General features: G+C 54.7%; 1 protein-coding gene across 2 annotated transcripts in view; it reads left to right on the top strand.

The window, feature by feature from the left end:
- Positions 1-13376, top strand: part of USP10 (ubiquitin specific peptidase 10) — a 71408-nt gene that overhangs the window by 56211 nt on the left and 1821 nt on the right. For both annotated transcript variants that reach the window (XM_044255626.1, XM_044255625.1), the window contains exons 8-13: positions 18-121; positions 2356-2455; positions 3198-3375; positions 6101-6266; positions 9080-9224; positions 10993-11058. In XM_044255626.1, coding sequence (XP_044111561.1) covers positions 18-121; positions 2356-2455; positions 3198-3375; positions 6101-6266; positions 9080-9224; positions 10993-11058 — 759 coding nt within the window. The remainder of the gene's footprint in view (positions 1-17; positions 122-2355; positions 2456-3197; positions 3376-6100; positions 6267-9079; positions 9225-10992; positions 11059-13376) is intronic.

Raw genomic sequence — 13376 nt, 5'->3', positions numbered from 1 at the left:
TCCTGTTTCCATTGCAGCTCTTGGGGATAAAATCGTGAGAGATATCCGCCCGGGAGCTGCTTTTGAACCTACGTATATTTACAGACTTCTGACGGTCATCAAGTCGAGCCTGTCTGAAAAGGTTGGCACTGCTCTCTCGTAGCCAGTAGAACGTTCGCCCCGTGCTCTGGTCGCGGCTGCACTGCTGCTGTTCAGTGCCCTTGGCGCATTGTCAGTGCTGGGGGTCGGGGGCTTCCATAGATCTCAGCTTGTTAGGGAGTTGCTTGCTTGATTGAATATTAAAAAATACGATCACCATAATCAGAGCCGGCTCATGCATCGTTTTCTGTGCACCGAGTACTCCTGTAAGTTCTTTCTGTACGTGAGCTTACTCAGGCCAGTGAGTGGTGCCTGCCTCCTTGTTGCAGTGGAGAAAAGTGAGATCCTTGTCCGAGGTCACACAGCTCCTGCGTGCAGGGCCTGGTATCACAGTCCGCTCCTTGAACGCTGCTCTGCCTCTTATACGGAGCTTGGTGATGGGGCCTGGAATGACGGCGGCCTTCAGCAGAGCTGAAAACATCCTCACGTGTTTTTAGCAGTTCCTTGTCTCCTGTCGAGATGTTTAGTCATGCGCTTTGCTCCTGAAGGAATGGGACTAGGGGCCGAGGAGGTCTTGAGTAGAGTTTGATGTGGGTCATTATAAGCATTTGAAGTGATGCTAAGTGAAATTATTTAGAAAGAAAAATCATCAGAATAATTCCACTAAAGCTGAGTAAAGCAATATGAAGCTTCTTATTCTGGAGAAGGGTGACTGGCCAGGACAGAGTAGCTGGATACCACCAGGGGCACTTTACTGCTCCTCTCGTAGCTGTCGGCTCGGAATTTACACTTTCCAGGTAGAAATGTACAGAATGGTGGGAATGCAGGAACGGATGATTAGACTGTGCCCTCTGCCCTCAAAGAGCTGACCATCCAGTAGGGGAATTAGATCCAACAAAACAGGCCAGCAAGAGAAGTACTAAGATGAATGCACACGCCGGTGCTCCGGAAGCCCGAGGGCAGCCGTCCACTCGGGCCGAGGCAGAGGGGCAGCAGCGCATCTCGGGGGGCAGCCTGCTCGGAGTTCTGCTGGCGGACAGAGGTGTCTTTCAGCGTTACATGAATACTGGCTCTGTTCTGTCGGCTCCGCCACACCACCCCCAGGTCGGTGATGGGATGGAGGCACTCGTAGGACTCAGAAGCTGTTACTCACAGGGTTTAGTCCAGTGCAGGGACACAAAAAGCGCACGTCTGCGGGAGACCTTGAGACTCCTCTCGCGGTGTGTCAGGAGAACGCACTTAATTCCTCAGCGTCAGCGTGTGGCAGCGCGTGGAAAATGTCTGCTGTGGAAGCGCATCGGAGACTCAGTGCCCCGGGCTTTACCAAGGACTGGTCTGGAATTCCAGACTCGCAGAGGGGAAGCAGGTGTGCGCCCCTAAACCACACTGTGCGATTTCGGCACAGTCTCTTTTCACTTCTTGAAATGAGGGGGGATCCCCCCCCAGATCCAGGTACCCAGATGCCAACCAAGGACCATCCTAGCAAGCGGGCCTCTCCACGAACAGCTGCCTCGAGCCTGCTGTGTCCGCTCTTTCTGCATCTTGAGCGAGCCAGTGTCTGCCCTTTCCTACACTCAGAGCGCCCTCCACTCTGAAGAGCTGCTCTCGTCGAGAGCTACAGCTCTGTGTGGAGCAGACGGACGCGCCTGGAGGTGGCAGGAGGACTTTGAAAATCTTGGAACATGTGGTTGTTCTCCAAAGAGTGAAATGGGAACTAATCCTGAGATTGTAAGACGAGTCCGTGACTGCTGCGTGACTCATCTCTGAAAGATTCTGCTGGGGTGTGTGTGCACAGCCGCTAGCTCAGTCTTTGTCTCAGTACGCTTTTCACCTATAATTTGGGTCCTTTCCCCTGTAGTTGCCCATCATCAAAAATAGAAGGAGACACACAGGGCTGTTCTCCACAACCCCCGGTGTGACCATTAGGCCCTGGACCTCTGTTCCTGGTCTTCTGTTTCATGTCAGCAAAAGAGCAACTGTTAAGTGACTGTTTTTTATCATAAAGGCAGCACATATTTATTGTAGAAAATTTCAGAAGTACGAAAAGATAAATAAAAATTCCTGCTCATTCTGTACTCAGACAGAAGGATGGATTTGGTCCCCCTCCCCCGCCCCCCCGTGCGTCTCAGCCTGCCTGTTCAGTGGTCCGAGGCGGAGCTCCGCTTCACATTCAGTCTTGTTGGAAAGTTCAGAGGAGACCTGTGCATGTATAATGGTCCCTGCAGTCCTTGTGTGGGGCCCGGTTAAAATTAATGTGCTCACATCTGGCCTTTTCAGGGTCGACAAGAAGATGCTGAGGAGTACTTAGGCTTCATTCTAAATGGACTTCATGAGGAAATGCTGAACCTCAAGAAACTCCTGTCACCAAATAACGAAAGTAGGTCGTGGTCTGTTTGCCACAAACCTGTGAGGACCTTTCCTTAAGAATTCCCCTTGAACGCTTGTCACCTGCCCAAGTGGTACTTTGTTTCCCCCCATGTCTGTGACCCTTGGCGTCCCTTTGTCACTAGGGCGAGTCTGACGGTCTTTACGTTGCTTATAAGACCATTGAGATTGTTCTGTTTGGATAAATTAAAATATATCCAGAAGCTCTGCTTTTTTCCCTTCACCTCTTACTGAGGAAAGTGATGACACCTTCAGAAGAGCTGGGAGAGGAGTTGGTGAACACTGTCGAGGCGCTGGCCCCGGCCCTGCTGACGTGCTGTCACGCGTCCGTCCTGTCTGCCCCGCGCACTGCACGTGGCGCCCCGAGTGACACACACTGGGTTGCGGATACCAGAGTGGTTCGCCCCTAAGTGCCAGAGCACGGTTCTTGCGGGAGGAGGGTGCTCTCCCGTGTGACCAGAGCCCCTTTCCGAGTTAGGAGGACTGGCCGCAATGACACAGGAATGCCCACTTTCCAGTCCGCCCTCGGATTTCTCAGGTGCGCTGTCCTTGGCAGTTCCTGCACGCAGGGGTCCGGCGGGCGTACGCGTTGTATTTATTCTTAACGTCGGACATACCCTGATTTCACTTTTAAAGCTAACTCTGTGCGGGCAGCTTCTGTAGGACCTTTCTTTAGAAACGTTTCTGCTGTTACTATTGCCAGTGGTAGCTTAAGCAAACTGTCTCCTTTTCAGAACTCCCTATTTCCAACGGACCCAAAAGCCACTCAGTGAATGAAGACGAGCAGGAAGAGCCCGGCGAAGGGAGTGAGGACGAATGGGAGCAAGTGGGCCCCAGAAATAAGACTTCAGTCACTCGCCAGGCGGAGTTTGTTCAGACCCCAATCACTGGCATTTTTGGGGGACACATCAGGTTTATTATGCTTTTATGGAATACTTTAGTGCTTGCCTGCTTGCCTTTTCCAGGGTTTTGCTGCGATAAGACGTGACTGAGAAAGTTTGGACTCGATGGCTTGCCTTTATGCCCCTGTGCCCGCTCTGTTCCCAGACTTCCCTTTGCTTCCCTGCTCTCGTCCCACACGGTGGTTCAGCACAGGGCGTTGGTCCCCGGGCCTGGCGGCCGCCCTGACTCCTAACCACCCCCCCACCCCGCGCTCCCTGAGCACCGCTCACCCTGAGCGAGCTGCACTCCGCTAGGTAGGAAGAGAAGGACTTGCTAATGGAAATACATGTTTCGTTAAGAGAAGACAGTCTTGTGTCTGCTGGAGAGTATCAGGCGCCTGAACCAAGTGAGCTAGAAAGGGGAAGGAGACACTCCGGGCACCTGGGGCCTCCTGGAGTGCCTGGGCCCCCCTCCTGCCCCAGTTCCCGTCAGCCAGCCGCTCGCTGCTCTTTCATGATGTTCTTCTAGAAGGCTTTCATTTGATCGCGTTAGAGCCGTTCAGGACCACCGTGATGTGGGACTCACAAGCATGGGGGCCGTCTCCAAGGAGATTAGTCATCCAGAGTCCCAAAGGGCCTCGTCAGAGCAGGATTTCCTCTCGAAAGGCCTCGTGTTATATCCCACAAGGGTGGTTTTTTAGTGAGACTCAGCCTTTGCTTATCCCAAATGCTGTGTATCCAAAAGAAGTAACGCCCTTCCCAAGGCATGGAAACTTTCAACAGGCTGGTAAAACCTCAGCATGTCTGCGAGCTTCTTCTCAAGCCAGTCAGCGCTGCAGTGTCGGACGGGATTCCGAAGCCGGTCCCCCCGAACGAGTCATTTCTGAGCGCTTCTCTGTGAGCTACTGCCTGCCGACCCCTTTGTGTTCTGGAGTCTCCCCACATCAGCCTCTTGCAGTCAGGGGTGCTCAGGGGAAACGCCCAGCCTCGCACCGCTGCCGCTGTAACTTGTTTTTGCAGGATGATTCCTTGGCCTGGACCGTTTGGGGAGGGGAAGCAGGGATGCAGGTCAGGCGACAGCAGTGAGGGGAGGCTGGCTTGTGTCCTTAGCTCTCGGTTAGACCTCTCACGCTGGCATTCCTGGGCCGGTCCCTTAGGGATGGGAGAGAGGGTGAAGGAACAGCCGGGTGGGTAGGACGGCAGCGCCAGATCTGCGCATAGGGAGAGTATCAAAATTCTGAGGCCACTGAGGCCAGCATTCCCAAAGAGCCCACACTTGTTTGAGAATAACCGGTGGGAAAAACCAGAGTCCACTTTGTAGAAATTTCTAGCTTGGCCTGCATGGCTCTGCCAGGCCTCTGGCCTCGGGGTGGTCTTTTTATGTTGAAATTGATTGTTGACATTTTTGAGAAACAATGAAGATAGGAATTATTTTTTATAACTTAGGATACTTCTTTCCTGTGTGAAGTAGTAGTTAGTCCCATGAAGTGTGCTTCCTTATTCAGACAGCTGGACGGTGTTTTTTGTTGTTGTTGTTTTGTTTGTTTTTTTTTTTTTTTTTTTAATTTCACCATCTTTGGGTGTGTGTTCACGGCCCTCTGAAAAACCAGCTCCTTTCTGCACCTTTCCCCTCAGGCCACATCAATAAGAGTCTAAGCCATTGGAGTCAGGAGGGCCGCCTCTTGATTACTCCACCAGTTTGGGTTTTTTTTTTTAATTTTATTTATTTATTTGACAGAGACAGTGAGAGAGGGAACACAGGGGGAGTGGAAGAGGGAGACGCAGGCCCCCCGCAGAGCAGGGAGCCCAGTGCAGGGCTCAGTTCCAGGTCCCTGGGATCGTGACCCGAGCCGAAGGCAGACGCTTAACGACTGAGCCCCCCAGGCGCCCTCCTGCACTAGTTTTTATCTCCCGCAGCTCTCGGAGCTGGGAGGGGGCCGCTGCTCCCGGGAAGGGAGGGGGCGGCGAGGTGTGTCCCAGCGCGGCTCTTGCGCCGCTCTTCAGCAGTGCGGGGGCCTTGAGCCGGCTCTTCACAGACTCTGCCCCTAAAGCCTCAGTACCCACGCACGCCCGTTAGATCTGTCCGTAAACTAGGTCACTCAGACTGCAGAAATGGAAGTCCTTGTTGCGCTCCTGGAATGTACCTTGTCGGGGCTGAGAGATGGGCCGAGCATAAGTTGTACTCAGAAAAACTTAGAAAAAGAAAAATGAAAAAACCAGCTAAGAAGACAAAGTTGAACTGGCGACCTTCTTGAGGTTGGGGAGTAGCCTTGTTTCCTGGAGTGCTCACTCCTCTCCTTTTGTAAGTCGTTTTTCTAGGGGAACGCCATTAGAAATACTCTGTTTACCTTGGGTTTCCTCTATTTTATTGGAACGGGCGATGACGCGGTGAGAAAGCGGAGAGTGTTAGCATTTTGAGGCCCCGGCAGGAGAGGCGCATTTTCTGGCCGGTGCGTTGGGTAAAGTGTGGAGTGGAGGTGCAGGAATTCGGAAGATGAGCGAGTTTTCTTCCCGCCTGCTTGTGCAGGGAGAATGCTCACCCCGCGGGTGGCGGCTGGAAATAATCAGGAGGTGGTGTTCAGCAGGATTATTTCCAAATTCAGTCACTTTTTGGCTTTTCTGTTCTCTCTGGTCTTCTAAAGATGATACTGAGCCGTCTCGTTTCCAGTTAATGTGTCTCCTGCTGGCTGGCCTTACTGGAGAGTGGGACGGAGCGGTGACTCTTACAGTCTTCTGTTTCTGTCTCTGCCTCTCAGGTCTGTGGTTTACCAGCAGAGCTCAAAGGAGTCGGCCACTTTGCAGCCTTTCTTCACCCTGCAGCTGGACATCCAGTCTGACAGGATCCGGACGGTCCAGGATGCGTTGGAGAGCTTGGTGGCAAGAGAGTCTGTCCAGGGTTATACCACAAAAACCAAACAAGAGGTATACTCCTAGTTGATCTCGAACGTTGTGCTGAGGCTCCCTGGTGGGAGGGCAGAGAAGGGCCTTTGCATTCCGCCGCTTAACCCTGGTGCTTAACTGGTTTGGATTGGAAGTTTCCACATTTTTGAAATGAAATGGTCGAGGCAGATGCTCCCGGCAGCCTCCTTTACCTCTAAACCATGTATCCCAAGGTCGTGGCCGCTTGGATTGTTTGTCTTGAGCTACTTTTAATTTTCTGATAGTCGAATTACAATGGGGCCTCTGACGGGCCGCACAGCTTCTTTACATCCCTGACGCCATAGAGCGGTTCCACGAGATGAGTTAGGGGAGAAAGGGGACTCCAAACCTATTTTTCATTTGCTTGTAGGTCTTCAGGGACATCGACAAATAGAAAGTAGCTCTTTTCTTGTCTGTTAGTCTTTCATTTGATCTGAAAAGGACAGAAGCCCGAGTCCTTTAGTTTTCAGGCGTCAAGGGAAGCAGATAGCTTCGTGGGGTGTACTTGTTGGCCAAGGCAGGAGAGGGCGAGAATATTCTGCTCTCAGAGAGCTTACTGGTTCCTGGGGTCCAAATGTACCAGCTGCCGCCTGTTGTCCATGCGGCGGTCGAGGGGGTCTTCTCCTTTGCTGAGGGGATGCCTGTGAATGTGGAAAAACATACGGGGGAGGGGACCACAGGCTAGCTGGGAGCAGCGCTCACCTGCACGGTCCCTCGCGTCCCTGGGGAGCCTGCTGTGAGCAGACTGTGTGGCAGCTGAAGAGGCAGGAAGAGTAGACCTCGCCGAGCTTGCTGGGCCTCCCGGGCCGGGCAGCCCGCACTGGGGAGCCGAGCGGAGGCGGACTGGAGACCTGCGGTCATCTGGGGCCTCCTGCTTAGACTGACGAACCCATCCTCTTGGGGGATCCACACAGAGTTAGGCCTAACCCTCCACCACGTTTTCTGACTTGCTTCTTCCCACGGGTGATTTTATTTAAAAAATACAAGTGGTAGGAGCGAGAGACAGAATCTTGGCACTCGTCTTAAGGGAATAAGCGGAGTCTGGCGGTGGAACTTAATGAGAAAGTGGGTATTTGTTTTCGGGGAAGTTGGCTGGTGTGGCTGAGTTGCGCGCTTGGCTCATTCTGTGGCAGCTGTGGCTGCGGAGGTGGCGTCACTGTCCCCGTGGCTCTCTTCTCGCTGGCTGTCCTCTGGCCACCCGTGGAGGTTGGTGGGCGCTCATCCCGCTGGCAGTTTCCTGCCTTTCCCCGGGCTGCCAGGAAAGCCCCCTCATGGGTGCTTTTCCTCTCTTGCTCCTGCTCCAGTTAGCTGTGGGCTTGGGGAGGGTGCAGACGAGATGGGGGGGCAGGAGGGAACGGGGGCTGTTCTAGATGGCAGGTGGAGGAAGGATGCAGGCAGAAGAGGCATTCCGGGGAGCCATGAGGAAGGAAATGGAACCGCTCACTCGCAGCTCTTGGTGGTGTGTTACCAGACCAGAGCAAGAACACGCAGAAAGCAAATGGTTGAGAAAGGAAGATTGCAGACAGTTCATATGGGGTGGGGGTATTTGGAAAGAGCAAGTATCACATTTTCTGGAATGTGATTTCTTTAAACTTTAGTATTTTTATATTTTAAGGTCATAAGGTTTTTTGTTGTGGGAACACATGATGAAGGTCGATGGGAAACTTTGGTTATGTAAACTCCTTGCTGTATAGAAAAGATCTGGTTTTCTTGGGTGGAGAAAAGTTTGTCTCAGTTTGTCTGGAAACCCAAAACGTAGGCAAAAATTTCAGATTAGTCACTTAATGAATTGCCTGAAAGCTAGAGGTTCTAATCTTGGGGCACCAGCACTTACAAGCATCCCGGAGACACTTTTGTCCCAACTCTTCGGTTCATAGATAAGGACGCTGGAGTCCGCTCGTCAGAACCCGGTTCCTGACTGGCGAGCCGTAGCCACACTTGTCCATCATTCACACGTTTTGTTGGGTGCGGAGACACCAGGGTGCGGACGAGACACCAGGGTGCGGACACACGTGGGCACTCTGGAGGCACATTGGGTGGTCCCACAGCAGGGGTCGGAGTCTGGGCGGGAAGCCAGGTGCCCGTTCAGGCCCGGCCACCCGGATACGAGCGTGGTCTTCTGAGCACTTCCTTGCTTTCTCATCTGTGCTGTTACCTTTTGGATCGTGACACAACAAATGTCTGCCAGAAGTGTTCTTCATGTAAACCCAGGAAGCATCAGAGGGTGTATAGGTACAAAGAACAATAAATAAGGGGAATAAGAATGGTTCGTGAGGACGCATTTTAATGAAAAGCAGCATTTGCTAGACCTGCAAAAGCATGTAAGGAGCATATAAATTGATAAAACTGGCACTTGTAAAAGTAATGGTTAGAATAGATGGCTTTTGGGGTACTGGGAAACACCCTGGCCTCACTTTGACGGCTGGTGTGGGTCTTGCTAGAAAGTGTGTTAGTGCATACATAACGCAGAGTTCTGCTGCGACGTTCACTTTCAGTTTCTGCGCCCGTGCGTCGTGACCGTCCCAGAGCAGGGCTTCTGAGGGGGGAGTTCACACGTGGACTCTCGAAGCCACGGGGTCTTCTGCGGTTGTGTTCACAGGATGGTGGCCTTTCTGTACGAGGAAGGTCAGTAGCTCTCAGAAGGCCTCTTAGCCGAGTGTTAGATGTCGAGAAGCTCCCTCCACCCAGCAACGGCCGAGCCGTGCTGTCCTGGACCCCCAGGCCACGGGCTCTCGGTGGGGGGGTCCTTGTGTGATGGACGTGCCTCTGCTGCTGCGTGAAGTAAGGCGCGGGGTCCTGCTCTGCTTGTGCCCCAGGTGGAGATAAGTCGGAGAGTGACTCTGGAGAAGCTCCCTCCTGTGCTGGTGCTGCATCTCAAGCGGTTCGTTTACGAGAAGACGGGGGGATGCCAGAAGCTCGTCAAGAACATTGACTACCCTGTGGACTTGGAGATCAGTAAAGGTAACAAACACGGAAGGCGGGAGGGTTCGTGGTGACCCTGTCGGGGAGTCCGTGAGCTCGATGCTTGGCGTTTCTGTCTTCTTCCGAGAACAAGGAAGTTCTCGTGTCTTTCTGGTTTCCAGTTTCTCGGCTAACCACAGATTTTTGTCTTAAAACTGGCACCAAAGAAGCTCTTGAAAAATAAAGGCAAAGATGAAGAAACCATATACTCTTACTAGATCAGAAGAATAGAGATTCTGTCCGTCAAAATGACCATTGTTTTTCTAGAAAGTTTTATGGGTTAGTGGTACAAAATCGTTTTCTTTACACTAAGTGCTAACAACTGCCCAGCCCAGCCTGGTGAAAGGGGCTTTTTCAGTGAAGTGAGACAGGGTTGTCCATAGGCCCTTGGGGGTTCCTCCGACCTCTGGTTGCAGTGACACTGGGTCAGGTTTGTGGCTTCTTTGGCCACGAGTGTCTGTCAGGTAACCGGGGCTCAGCAGCCTTGATGCATTTTGACCAAAGCACCAAGTTCAGGGGTCTTGGTGAAAGTGCAGCTTGAAGGGGAGCTGTCCTTGAGCTTCGGGGTTTGTGAAGAAGGTACTGTGCCGTCCTGCCTTGACTGAGAACAAGCTGGAGGCAGTGTTCACATCATCAGGGCGTGTGCAAGTCAGAAAAGCGGTCGTGGGATGTCATTGCTGGGTTCTGCAGAGGAATGCAGCTGTCGCCTTCCCCACCACGTAGCATGGCCACACTCCACTCCTTCCTGGGCCCGGGGACTCCCAAACTGGGGGTGGCTGGCCTGGCCTAGCCTAGAGCCCCAGGCAGGGACGCTGCGTTTCTGCAGCCAGTCTCCAGCTGACAGGCTGACTCTCGGGCCAGCTTGTGGTCCCTCCCTCCCACCTTCACCTTGGAACTGCTTCGTTCAAAGGCGGCATGTTTTCCTGATCCCATTTGAGAACCAGAAAGGGGAAGAAATACCAGCCGAGAATCACATACCCGGTCACATACCAGGTCGCCGGTGCTGTTGTGCCTGGGCTGTCGCATGAGGCGCATACACTGAGCCCCGCCGGGCATCCTGTGCCCCATACTCTTGTCTCTTCCCTCCTGCCCAGATAAACCGCCTGCACTGACCACAGGCTTTGTTTACAGACCTTTGCTGGCTGCCTGTGCTCTTACGGCAGCTGCCACCTTAAATGCCTTCTAGAAAGGAGTCAGCTAAGGCAGAACCCAGAGGCCCTGGTGTGGTCATGGGCGGGGGAGGGGAGGGGAGGGGCGGCTGGTAAGGGCCGTGCGGGGCCCATCTGCAGGCCTGCTGCCCCAGTAGGGGGCCCCGGGGCCTGGACACAGGGCTGTCCGCCTGCCCAGCTGGGGACCAGTGCCTCTTTGGAGAGACCGTCTGACTCACACAGTGGAAGTTTTGTGGTCTCACGTGTGAAACATCCCAGTTCTTAGGTTTCCTGGAGCTGTTTTGTTTTGTTTCTGAGCGGGCAGCTGGCTTCTTTTCCAGTGTTCAGGGTATCTGCTTGTCGGGCTTCTGGCATGAGCTCGGCGGGCTCAGGATATTCTCGGTCTGCTCGGCTGCTTGCTGGCGGGGGGCGTTGCTGCGCCGCCTGGCAGCCCCCTGCGGGCAGGGCCTGTGCGCCGAGGGAGGCTGTGGGTTTTGTTTCCCTGCTGTGTGGGGTGGGTGCATGCGAGTGGGGACCATTGTCACCTCTTGGCTTCCATGACTCTGAGCCTTTCCTGAAGTGCTTTTATAGACTGGAGCTGTTGATATTTTGTTTTTCAGAACTGCTTTCTCCAGGGGTTAAAAATAAGAATTTTAAATGCCACAGAACCTATAGGCTATTTGCAGGTAAGTAAATTTGTCTATTATTTCCTTACTGAAGCAGTGATAGAAGGGTCTGTGCCCAGGCACAGTTTGCTCCAACACAGCCTCACGCAGACACTAAACTCCTCCGCTGGTTTCCCCGTAGACTTACTAAGTCAGGACATCTTTTGGTGAAATTGTGTGTTTGTCCTGACATCCGGTGCTTGAAATTTGACCGAATATCCTTTTGGCTCTAAGCTGAATCCGGTCCTTGTTTAGCATCTTTTCCGTCTTTGAGTCAGAGGGGCAGGCGTGAGGCCGCTGGCCTGGCAGTTCAAGGCTGTGACCTTGGCTGCTGTGGTCGCGGTACCTGTGTGGCGGGGTGCTACCGGTGGGGGCGCTACCTCTGGGAGGGGCGGCACCTCGGAGTGGCCTGGTCAGGTGGGGAGGGGCCCACACGGTCGGTCTGCGGCGTGGTCTTCACCGCACTGGCTCAGCCGGGCTCCCGGGCTGCCACGCTCCAGCTCAGAGCCCTCTTGGGGGGCGATGGCAGCCTCAACCCCAGAACTGGGGGCCCTGAGCCTTCTTCTCTCCTGGCCCTCCGCTTCCTGAGGCACCGGGCGTCCTTCGTCTGCCTGCCTTCCTCTTTCAGAGCCCGAGTCTCCGGGGCCTTTGAGGCTTTATGTCTCTCTTGGTAGTCACCGTCTGCAACGACCGCGGGTGCTTTCTGGCCTTTTTTATTGGAATTTCCTACCTGCTTTGTTCTGTACACCTCCTTCTGTGTTGGCTTTGGTGAACATGTTTGTAATTTAAAACGACAGGACCGTTTCTTGACGGTCACGCGTTCACGGGACCTTTCTCCTAGGGACCTTTTGTAGTATCTCTTTTGTTCTCGCAGCTGTCCTGAGATACGGGGGCGGGGGCCCCCCGGCTTATAAAACAAGAAACCCGAGTTCTGAGAGAGACTCTCCAGTCTGACCGGCGGTGGCCGGGCTGGCTTCACACGGTCGCTGCCAGTCCCTCGTGCGCATTTAGGAGGTTGGGTCGGGCCCTGATGGGCGGGTCACGTCCCTGTTGCACACGGCGGGGGTCTGGCCCAGTCCGGTCTTCCTGCTTGCGGCTCTGCCCTTTGTCTGCCCTCCCAAAGCCGTGATACGGCTTCTCCCCTGACAGGGTGGCCACACGCTCCTGTGGTGTCCCCAGCCCTCTCCTTGCCCCGCCTTGTCATGGAGGCCCTGCCGCCTTGGCTCAGGCCCTGCAGCCTGCCTCGGAGAGGGATCTGCCTCAGGGATCCGGGCCCACTCAGGGAGCTTGGCCCTAAGGTCCCAGTGGGAGCCGAAGTGCTGCTTTGCTGCCCTCTTGCCGCTCCTCCCCTCAAGGCCATCGCCGGGCCTGGCTGGCGATCAAGCTCAAGGAGCCCTGGGTCCTCCTCTGCCTGCCGGCCGTGGTCCAGCATCTGAACTGGGGCTGTCACTTGCGTTGCTGATTCCTCCTCTCACGGCTTCTAATCTCAAATGAGGTCACTGGACTTGATGGGTGGCATTTTCTGTAAAATGTGAGGAAGGAAGCCCCTGGTGAAGACGGTTCTGACTGTGGGCCCGGGAGAGCACGTGAGTGCAGCCCCGAGCACGTGAGTGCAGCGCCGCCCACCCCGTCCCGCTGGGCTCCCCGGCAGCCCTGACACGCCCCGCCGGTCCCCGGGCGGCTGCTGCAGCGACCCCGGCCGCGTGCAGTGCCTGCTCTGGAGGATTGCGGCTGCAGGTGTCCAGAAGGAGCTACGGATCCGCTGAAGCACAGGTCCTTTACCTCCCACTGAAGGGTCACTTCCTATAAAGTCTTGTCCGAGTCATAGGTCTTGGAGGTGAAAATCCAGGACAAAAGCCCGAAAGCAGATTTGGGGTCCAAGGGACCAGCTGTGTTGAGCCTGTTCCACGCCCTTGATGGCCGTGTGATCACGGTGACCGGCACCACTGCCGGCTTCCTGCCTGGTCGCCCTGCAGTCTTCCGCCCTCAGGTGTCCAGTCATGTTCGTCACAGGGATGGCTGGGGCCAGAGCCGGGGAGTCCTCTGAGCCCCAGAGACTGCTTTGCCAGAGGGACTGTCCTCTCACCAGCAGTAGCCACGGGCCCGGAGCAGGCTGGGTCCTCCCGAGGTGTGGCCGCTGCCGCCAGAGCCCAGCGACACGCCCGCCAGCTAAGTACGGTGCCTCTCCAAGTGACTGTCCTTGTTGCCCCGGTGGTGGCACACAGCCCGCCTGGCCACGTTGCAGGCCGCGCTGGGTGTTTCCTTCCCCAGCCTCCTGTCAGCTGCCTGGGCCCATCCGCCCTCCTCCTCAAGGAGGGAAGATACAGCCTTTGGTGTCT

Source organism: Neovison vison, chromosome 7 (genome assembly GCF_020171115.1).
Source record: "Neovison vison isolate M4711 chromosome 7, ASM_NN_V1, whole genome shotgun sequence".
Lineage (NCBI taxonomy): Eukaryota > Metazoa > Chordata > Mammalia > Carnivora > Mustelidae > Neogale > Neogale vison.
The sequence above is the reverse complement of the archived record's forward strand: the minus strand, read 5'-3'. Positions and strand labels throughout refer to the sequence as shown.